This window comes from Mixophyes fleayi, chromosome 1, assembly GCF_038048845.1.
Source record: "Mixophyes fleayi isolate aMixFle1 chromosome 1, aMixFle1.hap1, whole genome shotgun sequence".
NCBI classification, from domain to species: Eukaryota; Metazoa; Chordata; class Amphibia; order Anura; family Limnodynastidae; genus Mixophyes; species Mixophyes fleayi.
In genome coordinates, this window is record NC_134402.1 from 171,514,891 (window position 1) to 171,539,112 (window position 24,222).

The 24,222-nt window shown below is 40.2% G+C and overlaps 1 protein-coding gene across 2 annotated transcripts in view; it reads left to right on the plus strand.

Moving 5' to 3' along the window:
- Positions 1-24,222, plus strand: part of LOC142144775 (tyrosine-protein phosphatase non-receptor type 9-like) — a 54,274-nt gene that overhangs the window by 14,059 nt on the left and 15,993 nt on the right. Inside the window, exons 2-7 of one of the 2 annotated variants that reach the window (XM_075203949.1) lie at positions 4,214-4,354; positions 7,820-7,909; positions 8,605-8,729; positions 17,758-17,863; positions 20,156-20,266; positions 21,369-22,021. In XM_075203949.1, the coding sequence (XP_075060050.1) occupies positions 4,214-4,354; positions 7,820-7,909; positions 8,605-8,729; positions 17,758-17,863; positions 20,156-20,266; positions 21,369-22,021 (1,226 nt within the window). The remainder of the gene's footprint in view (positions 1-4,213; positions 4,355-7,819; positions 7,910-8,604; positions 8,730-17,757; positions 17,864-20,155; positions 20,267-21,368; positions 22,022-24,222) is intronic. The other variant, XM_075203958.1, reaches the window with a different exon arrangement.

Sequence of the window (24,222 nt, forward strand, 5' to 3'; positions counted from 1 at the left end):
TTGCCTGTCATACTTGATGAAAATGGATGAGATTCCTAGATAGTTGAGGTCCCTACCTCTACTGACTGGCTTTACAAACTCTACAAATGGTTAGACAACTGTTACAGGATTTGGGATAATTCCACACATACGAGGGGGAGTTTTTGGTGTTATGCCCAGGCATGACAATCTATCTTATCACTGGCAAGAACTGCTTCCACTGGTACAGGACTTACACAAACAACATCATCACCCTCATTAGCGCCATCATCAGCTACACAAATATCCCCCTCATCCTGTTGCAATTCCAAAGTGGCATCCTCTGTTTCTATATCACCAGCTACACTTGGGCTGCTCATCCACACATTTACAGAAATGGTGAAAAGAGGTTTCTTTGAGTACAGTATCAGAAAGGTCAGGCTTAGATGTAGCACTTGTGGATAGACTCTCCTCAGGGATTTGCCATTTCCGAACATAGTTTCTTCTATAGCCTTACTGTTTTTTCCAGATCGGCTTTTACACATTACATTTTTTTGCCACCTCTTTTTGACTCTGAATGACAAGATCTTGCATCATCATGACAGACCTTAGAAGAAGATGGCTCGCTGCCAGCTGCAGAACTAGCACTCATACAGAAAGGTGAAGGCCTGATTCTTCCTTGCCGCTGTGTGTTTAGAATGGTATGTTGGCAATTTTATGTTTTTCTACCGTTAACTTACCCTTTATTAGCAGAATTTTTTCTTTATCAATGTAAAAGCTTTTTGGATTTCAGTTTCCCTGACTTAAACCCACTATGCACTTGAGCATCGGCTTTAGTACATAACGTAGAGGGACTAGTATCGTCATGACTGGTGCCAGCAGCTGCTTGGTGCTCCTGCTCTTCTGTGGACTGATCAGGATCCGTATCGATGGCACAGAGTAATGGCACTGGAGAGTGACAAGAACACTGCCACCCCTCCTTATTATGTGTGAGCAATGGTCCGGGAGACTGACAATGCTGCTACCCCTCCTGTCTCTGTCTGAGCAATGGTGCCGAATCTCCATAGAGGGAGGTACTTATGGAATCCAAAACTCTTGAGAGCAGACGTTTGTAGTTTGTCAGAATTTGTGTGTTTTTGTTTGTCCACCCGCCTCTTGATGATTGACCACAAGTTCTCAATGGGATTAAGGTCTGGGGAGTTTCCTGGCCATGGACCCCAAATTTCGATGTTTTGATCCCCAAGCTACTTAGTTATCTCTTTTGCCATATGGTAAGGTGCTCCATCATGCTGGAAAAGGCATTGTCTGTCACCAAACTGTTTTTGGATGATTGGGAGAAGTTGCTCTTGGAGGGTGTTTTGGTACCAGTCTACATGGCTGTGTTTTTAGGCAAAATTGTGAGTAAGCCCACTGCTTTGACTGAGAAGCAACCCCATACATGAATGGTCTCAGGATGCTTTACTGTTGGCATCACTCAGGATGGTATTGCTGACCTTTCACATGCGGTTTTCCAGATGCCCCAAACAGTCTGAAAGTGGATTCATCAGAGAAAATAACTTTACCCCAGTCTTCAGCAGTCCAATCCCTGTACCTTTTGCAGAATATCAGTCTGTCCCTGATGTTCTTCCTTGAGAGAAGTTGCTTCTTTGCTGGCCTTTTTGACACTTCGCCTTACTGTCCGTGCAGATGCACTCACACCTGCCTGCTATCGTTCCTGAGCAAGCTCTGCACTGGTGGTGCCCCGATCCTGCAGCTGAATCAACTTTAGGAGACAGTCCTGGCGCTTGCTGGACACTCTTGGGTGCGCCCTGAAGCCGCCTTCACAACTATTAAACCTCTCTGGAATAATTCCAGATAAAATATCCCATACCTGTACAAACCTCTTAAGCCTATGAAAAGTCAGTGAGAACAACAAAGTATGTTGTATTTGCTTCCAATAATGTGCTGTTGCACTGAACAATATATTTCACATAGTAATAGAGAGATATAGTGCACCTTTTCATATTGATTTTTCTACCACATTCAGGCTTTTACCATTTATTACTGACTTCCTATTTCTGTTGACAGCTCTCATCTGTCTCTCTGTGTCTGCTTATTGAAATACTCTCTTGGGCTCCCAAATGACCTGATAAATTGATTATTTTTCCTTTTGTGTAGATTGCTCTCCATTCTCCATATTCATTGATATGGCAGGTGTCTTTTGAATACTGCTTGTGAGGTGCAACACTGGTCTGCTTTTGTTCGTTTAATACCTTTTTAATTATTGTGCTTTTGTACTATATACGTTTGTGTGTATATTTGTATATGTATGTGTATATGTATGTATGTATTTATGTGTATGTGTATATGTGTGTGTATGTGTGTGTATGTGTATGTGTATATGTATATGTATATATATATGAGAACATGAACTTAGGGATGTTTGCTTGTTTAAATAATAATAAATAATAAAGTGAAGGATCTCTACACAACAATATAGAATTGTTTTTTTTTGTTCTAAACACATTTTTCTGTCAATTCTTTACCGCATGTACATATGTATGTATTCCCACCTATTATCCTATCATGTTTAAGTAGCAATAATGGCTATTACCACTACTTACTAAGCAGACTGGGTTTTTTTGTATATTTATGGAATATACTTGTTATAAAATGAGGATTATTGACCATTTTGGTGTTAGTGGTGAAACTATATTCCCATCACTCTGTAGTTGTACATACTAGGAACACACTGACCTGCTGCAGCACATGTCATTGTTTGAAGACATGTATTTTATTATAAGTGGTCACAAGGACATCTACAGTTTAAATGTGGATTCCTTGTCTACCAGAAAACTCTTTTTAAAGTGCGCTTCGCTTACACAAACAGCCAAATTTAAGATTCATGAGAATTTGCAAGCTCATTTCACTAGAGACCAGTGCTTTAGTAAGTTGAGCCTCGTGTATATTGATGTAACTTGTTCCAAGGAATGTGATGGGGTGTGTAGTGCTTAAACCCCCACAAAATGTCTCCACTATGAATAGGTAATTAGATGGATCCACTTTAATAAGAAATTGGTGTTTTGGAATTCTTTCTCCGAATTGGAGCAAGAAACAAAGAATAAGGCAGGGTACACACATAGAAAATTTCTCCCAATGCGATATCATTAACTATTTTACCATCAACTGAAAGTCCCAATCAGCATGACGATTCATGTGTGCACACTATGCACGTTTTACACGATTTACTAGATTTATGCTCTTCATCAACCTGTAGTGTACCCAGCCTAACACTTGGCAACTAAAAATTGCTGAAATTCAGAGATTTTTGTAATCTGATCTTGCCATTGTGCAATTTGAAATAAATTTGTTTTTATGTTTCATGGATCTCCACTGTTGAGATGTTTTTCCTCACACCTGATAGCGGAGTAGCAGAGGTCACGATTGTAGCACCACCAATGTTGTGCAGTGGTTCCTTAGCCGCTCTTCACTACCTTTTCTGCAGTATGGCTCTATGGACAATGTCCTAGCGGTGCAGTTTCTACATTTTGCCTAGGACCACTCTGTGACACAGTGGGAAGGTCCAAGGCTATGAGCATCTTGCTTATAGCAGTGTCTCCCTGATCAGTATCTGTGGTCAGTAAGAATTTTCTATGCAATGGTAGGGATTTTTGTGTTTGGCAGGGAGAGATCTGTGCCATGCAGCTTTTTTCCCCCCAATATATATTATTTACTCAGTGGCCTTTGTATACTGGGCAGTAGAGGGAGGGCCCCAAATTTTCATATGGGCCTCTCACTACACTTGCCTATTTTATTGGGGGTGAGGACATTTTTTTTCTTCTGGGATTTTGTGAACTTATTGTCATATTGTATATGCACTGGGGAATTCATTCTGTTCTACCAAAACAACTGTATGGTTTTCCAGAAAAACAAGCTTCATAATGAAATTAATTTTTTTCACGTCTGAGACTCAGTATGGTTGTCCATTGAACTGCATGTAATGCTTTTACGTTTACAATTGGCAATTGTTTTCCTGTATTGACTTTTCCTGCAAGAATATGGATATTCCTTCTGTGCATTCATAACATACTTTTTATGAATCACTTGCTTCCTGTCTGTCTTGTTTGCAGCTATATAGTATGTATTAGATATGTTACTGATCTTTTGGAAGCTCTGTAGCTAAAATGAATATTCTAACAATTAGAATTTGTTTTAAGAAATGGTTGATCTACTCAGAATTTAACAAAATTAATGAATTTATTTTTCTGTTTAACAGGCAATTGAGGAATTTCTTGTAGAGTTGAAGAATCGGGAACAACCACAAATGATTACAGTGCCTCCAAACACTGCTGTGAAATTTTTAATGGCTCGGAAGTTTGATGTTTTTAGATCAATTGATTTATTTCAAGCTTACAGAGTAAGTATATATATTAGTTCCTTAGGTGTAGCAGATATATCTATATAATATCTCTATTTCCAATGTAATTTTTATAAGTAACAAAGATGCAGATGTTTGCTGTGACTAGTAAACAACATTGTAATATTGTTCCTCTCTTTTAATATGCCATTTAAAAAAGTAATGTCTAATGTCCGGTGTGTGTGTGTGTGTGTTAGCATGGCTGTTTATAAATAACACATGTCTGCAACCAAAAAAGCTGTTTTCATAATTTTATCTGATTCTTATGGTTTTTGGTGCGTTGAATTCGAAAATGACCACCGTTTTTTCCTGGGACGTCAGGTTTTTTCACAATCGTAATGTGCCTTGATCAAACAGGTAGCTGGAAATCGCTAAATTTCAAATTCATCATACTTGGGGGGGGGGGGGGGGACGACTGAACATGGAAAAACAAATTTATTTTCACTGCCAGTGCTCCCAAAAACATGAAAATACATATTTATTGGTCCTGATGGTGATCACTGCATTGTTGAGTGTGCTTGCTAGGGCCTGCCCGGACATGTTCTTTCATACATCATCATCATCATCATTTATTTATATAGCGCCACTAATTCCGCAGCGCTGTACAGAGAACTCATTCATATCAGTCCCTGCCCCATTGGAGCTTACAGTCTAAATTCCCTAATATATACACACACTCACACAAAGACAGACAGAGAGGGAGACAGACAGAGACTGGGTCAATTTTTTTGATTGCAGCCAATTAACCTACCAGTATGTTTTTTGGAGTGTGGGAGGAAACCGGAGCACCCGGAGGAAACCCACGCAAACACAGGGAGAACATACAAACTCCACACAGATAAGGCCATGGTCGGGAATCGAACTCATGACCCCAGTGCTGTGAGGCAGATGTGCTAACCACTAGGCCACTGTGCTGCCCATTAACTTGTTCTCTGATTCCTCCACAATCTTGTATTTCATTTCAGTCGTCACCCTGCTATTGTCTGTGTGGTTCAAAATTAGTGCAATGCCTCCAAGAAAGTGTGTAAATTCGCCTGACAGTTTCTGTTACATATGTGGAGAGTTCATGGTGGTGATTTAGAGGGGTTGATGGCTCAGTTCCACATTCAGTATGATTCTTCTGAATGGAGGCTTTTCATTGACTCTTCCAAAAGAAGCTTAAAAGCAGTTTTACTTCACAATGGTGGCCGTTATACGTCCATTCCTATTGCTCATTCGGTGTACTTGAAGGAGACTTATGAGAACTTTGAATTGGTACTCAAGAAAGTGGGTTATCAAAACCAAAACTGGTTGGTATGTGGGTATTTAAAAGTATTGTGTATGCTGCTGGGGCAACAGGCTGGGTACACCAAATACCCTTGTTTTCTATGTTTATGGGACAGTAGAGACCGACAAAATCACTGGAAGCAAAAAAATTGGCCACCAAGAAGTCTAGTTGTTGGTGAAAAGAATGTTCTCAGAGATACATTGGTACCCCCTGAGAAGGTTTTATTACCACCACTCCATGTAAAATTAGGATTAATGAAGTAATTTGTTAAGGCACTTCCCAAAGATAGCGAATGCTTCAAGAACTTGGGATCCAAGTTTCCAGGTTTAACGGAGGCAAAACTGAAAGAAGGGGTTTTTGTTGGCCCAGATATTAGAAAACTCATATCCGACAATGACTTCATCAGTTCAATGACTCCAACTCAAAAAGAAGCGTGGGTAGCCTTTACTGTGGTCATAAAAAACTTTTTGGGAAACCAAAAGGACCCAAATTACAAGGAAATGGTGGAAACAATGTTGAAAGCGTTCCACAAGCTTGGTTGCTCCATGAGCTTAAAAGTCCATTTTCTCAACTCACACCTTGACTATTTTCCTGAAAACTTGGGAGCAGTGAGTGAAGAGCAGGGAGAACGTTTCCATCAAGATATAAAAGAAATGGAAAGAAGATCAAGGGAAATGGAGTGTTACGATGATGGCTGACTACTGCTGGATGTTGTACAGGAATCTTCCGGGAAGCCACCGACCAGAGGAAAAGCTCAAAAAGAAGTTTAGAGTTTAAAAAAAGACCATTTCACAAGCAGTCTACTTGAGTGTGGTGTTAATTTTGTCACCTGTGCAAATGAGTTAATATTTTTCATGTAAATAAAATATTTGCATAAAGAGATTTTTTTAAACGATGACCTCTCGTTTGTTTGAAAACCTGACGTCCCAGGACAAAACGGCTGTCATTTTTGGATTCAGCGCACCAAAAAACGTAAGAATCAGTCAACTAAACCAAAACAGCTGTCCAAAATTTTTTTTTTGCAGACCTGTGTAATCGTAACATTCACAAAATATATGTAAAATGGTTGGTTGTGAAGGTTGTGTTCTACAACTAAAATTATCTTTAGCCAGCATATAGTTGACTAAATATAATTTTGGCAAATGCAACCCACCAAACCATTTAGTTTTCTTCATACAAATAGTTTACATGTTTGGGATTTTGGATATATTTTCCATGCCAATCATCCTGCAATGTTTTTTCAATTTGTGAAAAAATAAAGTTTGAAGCTGCTATTAAATTCAGTGTTCTCCCCAACACCTATTTCCCGGGTGCTCTACCCGGCTGTTTTTACTTACCACCTGGCTCTTGGAGCCTAAAAGTGTCCTATAGTAATAGAATAAACCATTATTTCTCCTATTATAACAGGCACTATATGAGCACTACAGCCAGCAGTGTGTTAGACCACTGACCAACACTCTGACAAGTTCTGGGAGGTGTGGGCAATAACCTCCATCATTTTTCATTATTATTGCAAAGTATTACAACTGCCCCCATCCGGCTGGCAAAATTTTCTGAGAACACTGAAATTGTTTAAACTTTAAAGCAACTAGTTGACATTAATCTATATGAAAGGCTGAATGATATACATGAAATGCTTAACTAAATATCTCCTCTGTGCTGTGTGCTTTTGTGAATGAATTGATCCATACACAGAGGCAGGGCCAGGCTGTCACAGCAATTTGGTCAAGTTTTTGGCCTGTATCATATCAGGAGTTGCATTTGTATGTAATGGGGTTGGAAAACATCATGCTAAAACTAAACAATATGTGTTACGTCCATGGTTCTTAACTGAAAACTTAATTTTGGGGTTTAGTTGCCTTTTAAGAAAATCTACATTCAGGGATATTTTCTACCAGTAAGTCCACCCCAAGCCAGCAGAACTTTGTAAAACTTGGTAATTTATAAGATACTGGCATCTCTTAATTTTACTGCTACAGGTGGCAGGACAGTTATGGGCAGAAATAACTGCTATGGAGAGTGGACATAAAGCAGTTTCACTGTTAAAAGTGAATTCTAATTGAGGGGTCCTAATTTGCTTGTGTAAACTTGTTCATTGCTTGCAGCTTAGCTGAGCCTCTGAAAATGTCTCCTTTAGATAGAAATAAATTATTGACTAATCCTGTATTTATTTATTTTTCATTTGACTCTATCTACAGAACACAAGACTTAAAGAAGGTATCTACAATATAAATCCCGATGAAGAGCCTTTACGCTCTGAGCTACTGAGTGGTAAATTTACAGTTTTGGTAAGTATTGTCCTGTTTATAAGCTTCTCATCTTAAGCATAGAAAGTATGTGTTTGGGGAGGGGGGGGGAGTAGGTGTTAAGGAGTCGGTAGGTGATTATTTTTTTTTGTAATGTAATTGCTATATAAGACAACAAATGATAACGATTTCAATCGGAGAGTTGTCAAAACCACATTGATATCTGTAAAGACAGAAATGAAGTCCAGTTCCAAATCAGAATTTTATTTCCAGATATACGGTTTGACTCTAATCTTTTACTTGATTATATTACTCTCCGTAGTACACCTGCATTAGCCTAGTCCTAAGAAGCATGCTGTACCTGTGACTCATTAAGCCTTGCCACAAATGTATGATTCAATGGTACCTTAAATTAAAGAAAGTGTGTGTATCTATTTGTTTTGAGATACTGCAGTGCCTGTGTTTATATCACATGATAGGGTTTTGTTGGGTCATGGCCTATTTGAATCATGATCTCTAGTGCACCTTTTAAACAGGGATTAGAAATCGAGGTTGGTTACATTTGGTTCTATAACTTGATAATTCACAAAACCTTTAAGCCTTGCAGCAAAATATTTCTATGGGTAATGTACTTGAGCATTCTTTCAAATTAAATTTCCACTGTAGAATGTGGGAGTGTACATCTCTCTTTATTCATAGTGCATCATAATGGCAGTGTGTGTTCTTCTCCATTATAGCCCGGAAGAGATGCAAATGGAGCAGCCTTAGCTTTGTTCACTGCTAGACTTCATCGGCCTGATGTTACCACGCACAAGGCGGTTCTACAGGCTATTATCTATCAGCTAGATAAAGCCATTGAGAGGTAATTTGAAGTGTGATCACTTAAAATATTTCCTTCCCATCAGAACAAAATAATCTGGATATGGGGGAACCTTGTGATGACCTCTTTTTGTGGAAAAAAATTAGATGTAACTTTTAAGCAAATAATTTTGTCCAAAGTTTCAGCAGTTTTTCGTGGTCATTAATTGTATTTCAATGAACAGCTATGAATCCATGAGGCAGTTTAATTATTTTCTGTGTTATTATATAAGATGTTTAATTCTAATGATTTTTCTTTAATGAAAGTAAAAATGAATGTTTTCCAGTCGCATAAATGAAACGTGGTTTTTGTCATAAGGGGAGGTGTCTTTTCTCCAGAAGGGTCTTTTGAAATCTTATTTATTTTCAACATTGGAATGGGATTCTCTTTACCTTTAAATCTGTTTCAATGGGCTACTTTAATGCTAGTGTTTGTACATATATTTGACTTAATCAAGAAAGGAGCACTTTTTAAAAAAAAATAAAAATCCCCACCCTGATTAATATAACATTTTTGGCAGATTTTAAACTGGAACACATTACAAGTTTAATTCATGACCATTCCAACCAATTCTCTTGTGTCTGGAGCTCATGGTCTGGACACTCTGAGCTGTACAGCTTTCTCTGTCTTTAGTTGCCTAGTTTAATGGCAGCTTTGGAGTTCAGTCCCCTCTCCCTTTTTCATACCTGTACTAACAGCCCCATGTTTCCCCTCAGATTTGCTGTAACAGATGTCTGATAGAAGCTTTGTACATAAGTTTGATATGTATCCACCCCCCTTCACCACCTACCTTTTCTTTTTCTCCTCTGTTTCCTATCCTGTGATTTACTGCATAAAAATTCAACAAATAATTATTTTGAAATACCTGATTGATTACATTTATATATGCTTGTGAATATTTGTTCATCCCTCAAAATGGCTTTCTCAACTGTGTAATCAACAAGGTGCTCTATTAACAAGACCTTTTATAGTGATTAATGGTGCAAACGTATGTGAGCTTAACACAGCCACCTTCCCCAATAATCTTACACTCAAAATCGAGATGATAATCTGGCATAGTGGAAAAATAAGTTGGAATATAACTGCTGTTGGTCTATATGTGTGGTCACACAAACAGGCTACAATGGATCTAAAAAAGGGAGTGTGGTCAAATTGAACAATAATTCTGTCGCTCAAACCTCATCCCAGTTCAAAGGATAGAAAAATGATATATTTTCTCTTTCACACTAGTTGGGGGACACTGCACACCTTGGGGGCATAGAGGGCACTGTGGGAGTAATGGCACTAAAAAACTTGTCTAGCCTGCTTCACTCCCCTCTATGCCCCCTCCACAGGAAGAACTCAGTTTTTTTTCTTAGTGCTTATGGAGTACGGCGTTTTTAGTCTAGTCTTAGTCTTTTTGTGTATTTTATAGATAGGATTTCTCCACGGTGATCACCGGGTGACCGCCGCGGCTACTTCAGGGAGAGTGCCTGAGGGGCTTTAATGCCCCCCGATTTATATAGGGCTCCCAGGAAAAGGGTCACCTGGCACTTCGTTAGTGTCCAGGACCCAGCCTCTCCCAAAGAGGCGATGCAGGCCACCCCGGGAGCCACGGCAGCATGCTGCGATCGCCCGTGACTGCTGTGGAGACGGAGCTGCTTGTGGTCCAGTTCCCTAGCCTGTAAGCCGGCATTTGGAGAAGTTGCGGTGCAAACAGGTAGTGAGGCATATTATGCTGGTGGGGAGCTGTCGCTGGAGCACAGTCCCCACCAGGGTCTGATGTGTGCTTTTTTTTTGCAATTACAAATGTATGTGTTTTGGGGTTGTTTTGCTGATTTTGTGCAGGCCAGCAAAGCGTTAAGTGGGCGTGGTTAGGTAATAACTCAGGAGCTGGCACGGTCTATTGCCAAATTAAGGAGAGAGAACCCACGTCTGGGGACAGTAGGTGCTGATAACCTTTTCCTCTTCTCTGACGCCATTCCTTCGGGACAGGAGTCTCTGTTGCTGCAGGGTGGTCCTGGGTTCTCCCAGGAGCCTGTTTGGATGAGTAGTTTGGAATGGTCTGTGAAGCGGTTGACCAGAGTGTCTAATTCCCTTGAAAAATTGTTCCATTCGAGTATGGCAGGTGACGGCGTAAACGCTTGGGTTTGCCTGTTGCCTAGGAGTTAGTAGATTTGGACACGGATCCATCCAAATTGGGAGATGGTGATGTTCTAGAGCAGGGGTGTCAAACACAAGGCCCGCGGGCCAAATCCGGCCCGCCAGACCTCGTCTGATGGCATGCGGAGCCGCCGCCAGCCTTGCAGCCTCCCCTTTTTTTTATTTCAATGAATTTACTCCGTGCCTGCACGGAGTAAATTCATTTAAAAAATGGCTCAAGTTAACAAAAAAAAAATTTTTTACTTACCTTCCGGGACCTGGCCCGACTTCTTCCTGCCCCGCACTGCTCCCTGGGTGTCGGACGTGACGTCATCACGTGACGTCCGTCATCTCCAGGGATCAGAGGAGCGCGCGGACGCCGCGGAGAGGAGCCAGACTGAAGAAGAAAGAAGTAAGAGAAAGAAAGAAGTAAAAGGTAAGTAAAGTAAATGGAGGGGGCAGATGGCTGGGCACTATAAAAGGGGGCACATGGCTGGGCACTATAAAAGGGGGCAGATGGCTGGGCATGGGCACTATAAAAGGGGGCACATGGCTGGGCATGGTCACTATAAAAGGGGGCACATGGCTGGGCACTATAAAAGGGGGCAGATGGCTGGGCATGGGCACTATAAAAGGGGGCACATGGTTGGGCACTTTAAAAGGGGGCAGATGGCTGGGCACATATAAGGCAGGTGGAGCGGTAAACTTTGGATATACTGACCACTTCCATGTCACTTTACAGTGGTATAGGGACCATAAACTACAATCAAATACCCCAAAAATGTCCAAGAAAAGTTGATGCAGAGGGAAAGCAATTTCAGGAGAGATGGGATAGTGAATACATGTTTGTGATTAATGGAGACAAGCCGGTATGTCTTATTTGCTATGAGGCAGTGGCAGTGATGAAGGAATACAATTTACGCCGGCACTTTGAGACCAAACATGGAGCCAAATTTGCTAACTTTAGCCACCAGGAAAAGCAACAAAAGGTCCAAGAATTAAAAGGTAGCCTGCATTCTCAACGGAATATTTTTTCAAAAATGACAGCAAAAAATGATGCAGCAGTGAAAGCCAGCTATCTTGTGGCTGAAGAAATTGCGCGAGCTTCAAAGTTCTTTTCAGAAGGTGCATTTGTAAAGAAGTGTATGCTGAAGGTATGTGAACAGGTGTGCCCTGAGCAGAGACAGGATTTTAACAATGTCAGCTTGTCAAGAAACACCATCACAGACCGAGTCAGGGACCAAGCCTGTAATCTTAAAACAAAGTTGGCTGAAGAGACATGCAGTTATGTGGCATTTTCATTAGCTGTTGATGAAAGCACTGACAATACTGATACAGCTCATCTAGCTATTTTTGTAAGAGGTGTGAAGGAAGACTTGTCTGTCAGTGAGGAGCTCTTGGATGTGGTCGCCATGTATGGGACAACAACTGGGAGGGACATCTTCAATGCAGTGGAGGAATCCGTAAATAAAATGAAATTACCTTGGGAAAAGTTGGTGGGACTTACTACTGATGGCGCTCCAGCAATGTGTGGAGTGAGAAATGGCTTGGTTGGACTGTTAAAAGAGAAAATGGAAAAAAGTAATTGCCACTCGCCGCTGATAACTTATCACTGCATTATCCACCAAGAAGCTCTGTGTGGCAAGGTTCTGCAACTGGATAACATAATGTCCACAGTCACGAAAACAGTGAATTTTCTGCGTGCGCGGGGTCTGAATCATCGTCAGTTCCAACAATTTTTGAAGGAGGTGAGCATGGAACATACAGATGTGCCATACCATACAGAAGTAAGGTGGCTGAGTAGGAGCACCGTTCTCAAGAGATTTTTTGAGCTTTTGGAAGACATTAATCTTTTAATGCAAAGTAAAGGGAAGCCCTTGTCAGAACTGTCAGATCCAAACTGGCTGTGCGATTTTGCCATGTTGTGTGACATAACAGAGCATCTCGCCCAACTGAATCTGAGGCTGCAAGGCCGCAAACAAGTCATAACCTCAATGTATGACGCAATAACAGCTTTCCAGGAGAAACTGCGCCTATGGAAGTCACAGCTTGAAAAAGACAGTCTTGCCCACTTTCCTATCTGCCAGAGCATTTCAACCTCCTTCCCAGGTACTTTTTCATGTGCTCGATTGGGTACCAAAGTGAATCGGCTGATTGATGAATTCAATCAACGCTTTTCTGATTTTAAAGAACAAAACTTAACCTTTACCAGCTTTGCCAATCCCTTCAACATCGATGTTGACAGTGCACCACATCACCTTCAAATGGAATTAATAGAACTTCAGTCCAACAGCAGCCTGAAAGCGAAGTTCCAGGATGCGACAGTCGACGACTTTTACCGTCTCCTCCCCCCTGCTTTGATGCCACAGCTCCGACTTCAAGCTGCACGTGTTCTGTCCATGTTTGGGAGCACTTATCTATGTGAACAGATGTTTTCAGTCATGAATCTGAACAAGACCAAGCTCAGATCACGCATCACTGATGATAACCTCCATGCTGTTTTGCGGATTGCTACAGCACAAGACCTAACGCCAGACATCGATGGACTGACCTTAGGAAAACGATGTCAGCCATCTAGTCAGAAAAGTTAAAAAAAAAAGGTAATGCCTTGTGTTTTCCATATGTTTAATAAACCGTGTTTGGCAATAATTGTATGTTTAAAAAAAAATTAATGTTTGTTACCAAAAAACATTTTTCAATACATTGTACAATAATTGTACATTTGAATATCTACTTGTCATTATTCTGACTGTTTCTGCTTTCAGAGCTAGTTATTACTTACATTATTACAAAAAACAGTAATTGAATGCAGTGACATTAATTTATGATAATAAAGAGTGGACACATAGACCTACAGATACAACCGGCCCTTTGATGGGGACCAAACTGCTGATGCGGCCCCCGATGAATTTGAGTTTGACACCCCTGTTCTAGAGGATTCTGACTGAGGACTTGCCCACAGGTGAGGAGGATATGTCCAATAGACGGCATTGAGGACTTTATCCTGGCAGTGCGACAGGTCCTTAACATATCGGATGGGGAACAATCTGTATCTAAGACCTCAGTGTTTAAAAGGGCAAAGAAAATAACGGTTTTCTGCCCCCCCCTGCACAACTGTTGGAAATTTGGCACGAGGCCAGACTTAAACCCAATAATAATTTTCAGATTCCCAGATGTTACAAACTTTTCTACCCCTTTCCACATTCGGAGGTGGGATCATGGGAGAACTCACCCCAGTATCTATGCTTCTTTTGCACACTTGGCGAAGTCTACTGTTTTGCCGTTGCCGAATGCAGCGTCGCTTAAAGACAGTACTGGCAAAACGTGTGAAGCGATTTTAAAATTGATTTATTTAGCGTCTGGGGTGTCTGTGCCTGGTATGGCGGTGGCTTGGGTCTTTAAAGCTTTTGAAAAATGGTCCACTACCGTTCATGCAAGAATTCAGTTTGGTGTAACTAGAACTGAGTTGGCTCCTTTGGAAGAGCATATTAAAGATGCTGCTGAGTTTTTAGGTGATGCGGGTCGGGTTATCAAAAACCTCTTCCTTAGCAGTGACAACTAGGCGCACATTGTGGTTAAGATCTTGGGAGGTGGATGCTGATTCCAAGAGAGCTTTGGAATCTGTCTCGTATGACAGAGCGACTTTGATTCTCCTTTGGACAAATTCATCGCTTATGCCACGGGGAAAGAGTGCTCTTCTTCCGGTAGCTGCGACAAAGCAAAAGGGAGGTGTTTTCACTCAATTCGTTTTGTCGGTCGATATAGAGGTGGTTCTTCCAGAAGCCAAGTTCCGGTTACAAGGGGAGGGTGCAAAGAGGCAGACAGGCCTAGACAGGACGTCACCCTGCCCCTAAGACAAACAAGCAGCATGAATTCCTGCATCCTCCACCAGGGGCCCCCAGTTGTGGGAGCGCGCCTACTGCTCTTTCAGGATCCGTGGCAGACACCTTGGTGAAATGTATAGTATCCAGGGGCTACATCTTGGAGCTAGTGGGGGCACCTCCACGGCATTTCATGACTACATCTTTTTCCAGGGAATCGAAGAAAAGACAGACTTTGCAGGGCGCAGTACAGTCTCTTCGGGATGCTGGGGTGATTGTTTCACTTCCGTTGGGGCAGAGAGGTCAAGACTTTTACTTGCCTTTGCTTCAATCACATCTGCAGCTGACCAGGGACATTCTGCAGCAATCAACTACAAAAAATCCAGTTGGATACCAACCCCCAGCGTATGGTGTTCCTGGGATTGTTGTCCGACACAAATTGTCAGAGGGTTTTTCTCCCTTCAGACAAAGTGCGGAAGACTCGGCTTCAGGTGAAAGATCTTTTATCCCAAAATCGCGTCTCAGTACTTCAGTGTATGAAGCTATTGGGTCGCATGGTTTCCTCATTCGAGGACCTGCAGTTTGCTCGTTTCCATTTGCGCAAGTTCCAGCAGGAGATCCTGGCGGAGTGGTCAGGGTTGGATCTCCGCTTAGAAAGGCAGGTCTTTCGGTTGTCATAAACAACACACCTGTCTCTTCTCTGGTGGCTCAGGAGGGACATCCTAACACAGGGGGTCCTTTCTCGGTGTGGGACTGGACCGTGGTAACAATGGATACCAGTTTGTTGGGGTGGGGTGCAGTCACTCTTCACCTCAGATTGCAAGGGTTTTGGACGCCAGAGGAAGCACGGTTGCTCATACATGTTTTGGAACTATGGGCAGTATTCAGTGATCTAGTTCAGGCACAGTCCTTCCTCGCATATCAGCAGATTTGAATACAACGGATAATGCTACGGCAGTAGCGTACATAAAGCGTCAAGGAGGAACAAGGAATTCTCTTGCCATGAAGGAAGTGTCAAAGATCATGAAATGGGCAGAACAGGTTCCTGCAATTTCAGCTGTGTTTACTTCAGGGGGTGGACAACTGGGAGGCTGGCTACTTAAATTTTCATGCCCTTCACCCAGGCAAATGGTCGCTCCATCCAGAGGTGTTTTCTCAAATAGTTCTTTGGTGGGGGTCGGCAGAAATAGACATGATGGCCTTGTGGCATAACCGCAAGGTAGAAAGGTATTGTGCCAGTTCAAGAGACCCTCAGGCGTTTAGTGGACGCTATGACGGTGCACCGAAACTTCCAAGTTGGTGTACCTTTACCCTACACTTCCGATTCTGCCGCGGATCTTGCTGAAAGTGTTCCAGTGATTTTACTGACACCAGATTGGCTGAGAAGCTTGTGGTGCTCAGATCTTTTAGACATGTCGGTGGATTGTCCTTGGCATCTGCCTCTCAGGAAGGATCTTCTCAGTCAAGGTCCATTCTTTCATCAGGACCTAGATTGATTGGCTTTGACGGCTTGGAGGTTGAATCCTTGATTCTCAGAAAGAAAGGATTATCGGAGAGCGTGGTTAAAACCATGATCCAGGTGAGGAAACCGTCGTCATCCACCATTTATCACTGCATTTGGGAAGCGCATATATGTTTGTATGATAAGATCAAAGTGCCTACTAATTCTTTTCGTTTAGCCAGGGTGTTGGCTTTTCTGCAAGATGGTCTGGACAAGGGATTGAGGTTCTCGTCCCTTAAGGTCCAGGTTGTGGCTTTGTCAGTGTATTTTCACAAATGTATAGCTCTGTTATCGGAGGTGCAGACATTTCTACAGGGTGTACATCATGTACAACCGCCTTTTGTTCTGCCAGTGGCTCCGTGGGACCTAAACTTTGTCCTTTTTGGCGCTTCAGAAGTCACCCTTTGATCCTTTGGAGTCTGTTTCTTTAAAACTTCTCTCGTGGAAAGTGACCTTTTTGCTGGCCATTGCTTCGGCCAGACAGGTTTCGGAGTTGGCAGCCCTGTAATGTCGGACTCCTCTTCTGATTTCCCATGACGATCGTGCGATACTTAGTACTAAGCCTTTGTTTCAACCAAAGGTGGTCTGGGGATTTCACGTAAATCGGGATATTGTTCTGCCGGTTCTTCCTCAGGCTTCGCTGCCGCCGTGTCAGCACTCGGTCTCTTTAGATGTGGTCAGAGCTTTGAGGATTTATGTGGACAGTACAGCTTTGGTTCGGAAGACTGACAGTTTTCTAGTCCTGTATGACGATCACAAGCATGGCTGGCTGGCCACAAAGCAGACTGTGGCTAGATGGATCACCACTACTATCCGGCAGGCGTACATTTCGGAGAGCTCTCTGGTTCCTGCGCGGTGCACCCTGGGGCCTCAGATGAGCAGTTGTGTAGGGCAGTTAATTGGTCTTCTATTCATACATTCATACATTCATTCATTCATACATATATATATATATATATATATATATATATATATATATATATATATATATATATATATATATATATATATATTCATACATTCAGGTTTTACCGTTCCCACAACGAAACTTTTGGCACGTAAAGTTTTACATGCCGCTCATTCTGAGCATTCCCACCCATTGGGGCAGCTTTGGAACGTCCCCAAGATGAGCAGTGTCCCCCAACTAGTGTGAAAGAGAAAATAGGATTTTTATACTTACTATAAAATCTCTCTTAACATGAGTGTTCAGAGAAAGATTTTACGGTAAGTGCAAAAATCCTATTTTTCCCAAAAGCCAGACAAAACAAAAGGCATGCTTTATTTTTCATAATTTGCTACTCAGGGCTTCGTAAGGATATTAAGCACTTTATGGTTAGTGAATAGTCTGTGTAAAGGTGCCTGTGAACATCTATGTGAAGCCTGTTGCATTTTGTTTATGAATCTTTTGAATGATTGCTCTACTTTAATTGCTAGTAATTCATTCTTTACCAACTAGTCTTAATGATAAATAATTATAATCGTTAAATCGTTTGCAAATCTACAATCTCTATTGTTGGCAGAACATATTTTGTCTACCTCTGTGCATTTTTATTTTTTTTCAAGGTTATGTAATATTTTCGTTTCATAGGGTGGAGACTCAGAGGAATGGACTTATATTCATTTATGACATGATTAATTCCACTTACGGAAATTTTGATTACGAACTTTGTGTAAAGATATTGAACCTTTTAAAGGTATGTAGTTGTGTATATTTTGTTATTTTTATTTTTGTGTTTAAAAATAAATAAAACTATTGAAATGTTACTGTAGTTATACACTTTTTTTTTTTCCCTTCCTTCCTTGCATAGTAATCAAAATAACTGCACTAGGGTAGGTATTGCTAGGCAGGACCAATATCACTGAGCAGTGATATCAACATCACTAGCAGTAGGGAAATCGCTAGCCCAGTAATCACAGCATTCATTGTGCTCATCAGTGTTTTCCTCCTATTGTACTTCCCATGCTGTAAACCATTTGCAAATTGTTGTTTAAACATAGATTTAAAAATTGTTGGTTGTAAGTGTTCATATTCTCTAAAAACAGTTTTATACTAAGGTTTACATTTTTACAGTTTTGTTTGTCTACATAAATGGTAACCAGTATATAGCTGCTGTTGCCTTTTATGTCTAACTTATCTGTTTTTGCTGTGCTGCCTCATAAGTTAGCAGCTTTTGAGCAGTAGACTTCCTAACGGGTTGTTTATATACAAAACATGAAATAAAGTATAACCTTGCGCTATCAATGTGAACTATTTGTTTAGGGAGTTTATGCTCCTCAATCTCTCTGCTCTTCTGTATAGATTTGCAACAAATGGGTTGTGTGTTTTGTTAAGTTGATTACCAATTTCACGTATAACATGTCTTTGCGTAGACTTCGACAACATATCGAAAGTGTAGCTTAGGGATGCTGGCCCATACCAACCCCAATGTGTCCCATGCTGATGTGTCTGTCATCCACTTCCATACCACTCTAAGGAGGGTATTCAATTATTAGCCAGAACCGCTAAAATCCCGCACTAAAAAAAATATTACCGTTAATACGGTAATATCTCGCTGGATTTCAGCTCGCAGCTCCCTAGCTGTGAGCTGAAATCCAGCGAGTAAATTACCGTATTAACGGTATTTACGTGCAATATTACCGTATTAACGGTAATATTTTTCGAGCGCTGGATTTTAGCGGTTCTCGCTAACAATTGAATACCCCCCTCAGCCTCGTAAATCTTTTTTGTCTTTCTTATTTTCTATAAATTGTACATGCACCTGATCAATTGTAACCTGATGACAGTATTGTCTACGTGTGGTGGTGGTGACGCTGATTCAGGCAGTTACTTGGAAATCGCAAGTGTACCTCACACTGACAACCAAGTTTATATATTTGTTCTAGGAGCTAATCAGAACCTAATATATTTGAAATAAAGATGTGCCTATGGAGATTTTTCTCTATACATAGCAAACTTCCTGTGTGACATTTTGAATTATACAGCTGTAAGCCTATATAAGTTTTTTAATGGGTGTTAAAGAACAACACAAACTTGCTCTCTGTTGCATGGCAAATATAAATACAATAGATGTCATGCATTGTGTTTGCTGCCAATTTTGAAACTCTTACTTGTAATTGGTGCTTTTTAACTTTTTATCTACTTTGTAGGTTAGTTTCATTAGCCCTTTAAACTCCCCTGAATGGTACTGTGCCAATATGTGGTTCACCAAACTATTTCAATGTTGGCCAAATTGTTAACATAAGCACATTTGTTTTTTTAATGCATTAATGTGGTGATGGAGAAACATTTTTTAGTTACCATATGAAAGACTACTATCTTTGTTGCTTTATACAGTGGAACACTGACTGCATTTGTTTCTCTAATCTTCTCATTGTGTATTACTGTTTACTTGTTTTTCATGCTTATGAAAATGTCTTATGAAAATTTGATTGTAAATTCGACTTGGCAAAGCTATCCATATGTAAATTGGGTCGGTTCTTCCCTAAATGTATTTGGTTGCTCATTAGACGATATTCTAGTAAAAAAAAATGTTTTGCTTTTATTTATTTTTTTCTTCCATTTCTTTTTTTTATTTATTTTTTTATCTCCATACCTTGTATCTTCTCTCTGATATATATTGATAGCATTGTTAAATGGAGAAATGTATTTATTTTAAATGGTTATTGGCCTTATTTACTATATAATTGTCAAAGTAAGGTACAGTTAGTCTTGCAGACCTTTTTGTTTTCCTGTTACCATTTATCATGAGGACACCGTCAAGTACAAAAAATACCTGAGCCGTACATTTTCATTGGGCGCTGATAAATTAATATTTGCAATCACATTGTGATTGTCTTGTATATAATTAAAGCTTTAACTGTTAATTATATCTGTCCTGAAAGACTGGTTTATGACTAGGTGCAGGTCCAGGGTGTTTCTTCCTGTTCAAGGTAGAAAAGACGTCACAATTCAAACCTGATTAAATTAACCTTCCTTTTCTATTCAGGGAGCTTTTCCTGCGCGGTTAAAATGTGTGTTCATTGTATCTTCACCACTTTGGTTTCGAGCTCCATTTGCTGTTTTGCGTCTTTTCGTCAGAGAAAAGCTTCGAGAGCGGGTAGTGTATTTTATTTTTGCCTTGTTTGCTTATGTGTCAAAGTACTTTATTAATGTAACATAACTAACATTAACAGCAGGCATTTGTTTTCAAACCTCTTGATTATTTTAATGGAATTTTTTTTTTTTCTTGGGGGGGGGGGGGGGGGGGTGATGGGGTTGTGTTTTCAACAGTCACACACCTTTTGCTTTGCCTTTTTCTTGATTTTATAAATGGGATGCACTGTTTACCAGACCCAGCAAGGTCCTCCATGGCTGTAATAGCCCCACACCTCATCTAGTACTGCATCTGCTAAATTGCTGACTTCCCTCCTCTGTGAATATCACCGTTTCATATGTGGTTGTTTTCTGGGGAATGGCATTCTCTCTCTGGCAGGAGGAGTGTGAGCCATTACAGCAATTGGGGACCCTGCAAATTTAGATGGCAATGTGTGACAGGTAAGTAGTAATTGTTCTTATACTTGTTGAACTGCAGCCAAAACAAACAGTGTCTTTAATGTTTGACGTGTGCATATATAGTACATTGTTAGGGTTATCGGGACACTCCATTTTAAAATAACTGTAGTGGTTTATCATTATCTTTGTTCTGTTTGCAGGATGATTAATTTTGTTTCTCACTTGGTGTCAAGTCTTTAAAGGTTATCTACATCCAAAAATTGCTGCTTCTTTTTTTTTTTTCCCTATCCAAGTTGATAAATCGTTAAATCTCTGCACATGCTTATTGTGAAAAGGGTTCAGTTTCTATTCAGCTCCTTAGAGTAAAGTTGTCTCCCAGAGTTAACATTTAAGTTCAATAGTACTAGGTGTAAACGCATGGTGTCGTCATGGATATTTTGATCTCAAAGTGCTTGCTACTCGCAATCTACCTTTTTAGCGTTCCCTTATCGTTAACTTGACTGACAGCCACTCCCTAGAGCCAGTGACATTAACTGAAAGTTGTGACTATCTCTCGTGTCTAACATGAAACCAGAAACTGCAGCACAACATAAGTTCTGAGGAGAATACAGAGAAAGTATATTTATTGGACTTAATCCTCTCTTGGGGGGCCTCTTTGATGCATCTTTTTCTTTTAAAAAAATAAATCTTTAATATGTCAACTGCAGGTACGCACAGTGAAGGCTCATGAGTTGGTTAACCACATACCGAAGGAATCTTTACCAGAGCATTTGGGAGGGACATCAAAAATCAGCCATGTTGCATGGATTCAGGCATGTGTCAATTCTAGGCAAGGACAAGAAAATGGAGACTGCATGGACCATCTCTTTGTTATATACACATCTGAGCAAAACCCTGTGAGTGATAGACTAAACTCTAATTGCACCCAGCAGAATGTGACTGATAATACCAGACTTATGCACAATCATTACCATGAAAACAGGACTAAGAATTATGCAGAGGCACACAGAGTAAGTGGCTGTGTGCACTGGAATGGTTCTGCCGTTGGTGGCAACTACGATTGTTGTGACAAAGGCTCCACTGCAAATACAAATTGCAGGAGGCCGCCGCCTCAGTCAGAGACTCCTCCAGACACTCCATTGTATAAGCAACCTGCTGATACTCCTTCCATCCCACCTTTACCCCAGAAATCTCGACCACTGCCTGCAGACATGGAGTTATCCATACACATGCCTGAAGAAGGAGGTATGACGGTACTTGGTTTGGTTCAACATGTCAAGAGGATGAAAAAGAGGGGTATTTTTCAAGAATATGAAGAAATTAGGAAGGAACCACCAGTTGGTACTTTTGATGTGTCAAAGTAAGTTATAGGTGCTTTTTTTGTAACAATGAAACTGAAGATCGTCTATCTATATTTACATGTGTCAACAAAGATTTTCCCCAACGTTACATTTTTGTTAAGCTTAAAAGAAAAAAACAATCTATTAAAGTAATACAGGTATTGGTCAGTTTCCTTTTGGTGCAAAATAAACACTTAACATTTTAAATAAGTTACATGTATGAACTTGGCTTTATACGGAAGTGCTTTTCACAGTCTTCTGCATCAGTTTGACATGAATGAGCCTTACAGTAATACTTTCTGTTCTTAATGTTTAGATGCTCATTAAACTTGCTCTTAACCTACACATTATTTCAGTTAAGCCAGCTTATGTACATTACTCTATTCTGTTCTGCCGTTACTATTGTAATTCTAGATCAGCTCACACTTCCTGCCCCACAGTCCCCAGTTCATCTCCTGCATGTGTTTGTGCCATTTTAAAGTATTAATAGAATAGGTGATCTGACTCTAATCAAACCCACAAAAAAGCTTGCTCATGTCCACACTATGGTAATTGAATATTAATATTTTAATGTTATACAGTGTATATCCGTTATTCTTTTTATCACATGGCCTACAAACTTAAGTTGAACTTGCAGAAAATTCTAAGCAAGGTTTAAACTTGGGTTTTTGGTTAGCTAAATGCAAGCATCAGCACTTAGTGCTTTACAGCTGTGCCATTCAACAGAAGAACAGGGAGTTTTAAGTGTATAGAAAAATAGCTTCCTTGTGGAAAGTAAGCTCCCAACACCTTCAGTCCAGAACGTTTTCATGTTTATTTGGAATCTTATAAGCAGCCGCTTTGGTGAGTGGAAGTTTATCATAACAGCTGAGTCTGCAAGTTCACTTTACATGAATACTCCCCCATAGACTTAACATGTAATCCATGTAATTGCTAATAAAATGTAAACCAAGTTGACTTCCTTGTTTTGCCTATAATCGGACTTCCCCTGACAATTGGCGAAGTGTAAGGGTACTGTATGAGCTGCGTTGTCTGAGTATAATCAAGGAAATGCTATACATTCTTCTGCTAAAAGACATGTGGCACATCAATTTCATGTCTATGGCTACACTATTTTCTTCCAAAACAATGTCTTGATCTTCTTTCTGCCTAGGCACTGTTGGTGTTGTCCATCAATTCTTTGTTCATCTTGCGATATTCCAGGCAGAGGCTATGGAAGGGTACCATCAACCGCTGTCATTCATGACAAATTTTTGTACAAAACTTAGCCACTGTATACGCCATAACTCCAACTTTGTCTTTTTTGCTTTAGATTTCTGCCTTATTTTGGTAAAGTGGATTTTTGTAACTGTAATGGTTGTAATTACAAATTGTTTTTACTTTCCAATTTTAACGTTTTTGTTAACTTCTCAAATTGTGTAGAAAAAGTGTAATTACTCGTTTTCTTGTGCCGTCAAACAGCAGAATACTTAGATGGGTGTGTAATCACTTTCTTGTTGTGAGTCTTAGCTTCTGTGTGGGCTCATTCCCACCATAGCATTCTACATTTTAACACCCAATGACATTTATTACAGATGATTTGTTTGTCTATTTTGTTTGTGTTTTTTAATACAATATCTGAGCAATTATATTTTATTTGGACTAAATAGGGAATTGAGTGTATTTTTGCAAAACTAATTCCAGAAAAATATAGCAGTGTACTTAATTATAATAAGGATTTTATTTGATAAATAGGGCTAGATTGAAATATATGTGCTTAACCATTAGATGGAGCATTTTGCTTTAGTATTTACTGCGCTCACAAGCAGCATAGGATGCACCAGGTTGTGCGATACTGAAACTGACCATTTAATAGAAATAACTATTGCGTTGTGAGTGTTTAAGGTGTTAAATCTATTTACACCAAACTAAAAATATTTGTTTTCTTCCTCTGTTATATAGCTCTCCTAGCTACTACCAGAAGAGCAGGTCCCATGTTGTTAAATTCACGTGCTAGAATTTGTTTTCATGATTGGCTTTCTGAATCGGTGTCCTAGGATCAGTTTTAGCATTTTTGTTTAAAGAAAAACACAAGCACATCTAAGCCATGACTGGACAAATAAGTCGCCATAGCAACTAAAACATCATTACTATCCATTAAAATTTGCATTCTCCAAACTGACACTTATTTTAAATGGTCACTGGTGCCTAGAATTTTAATTTTAGGCTGATTGGCTGCATT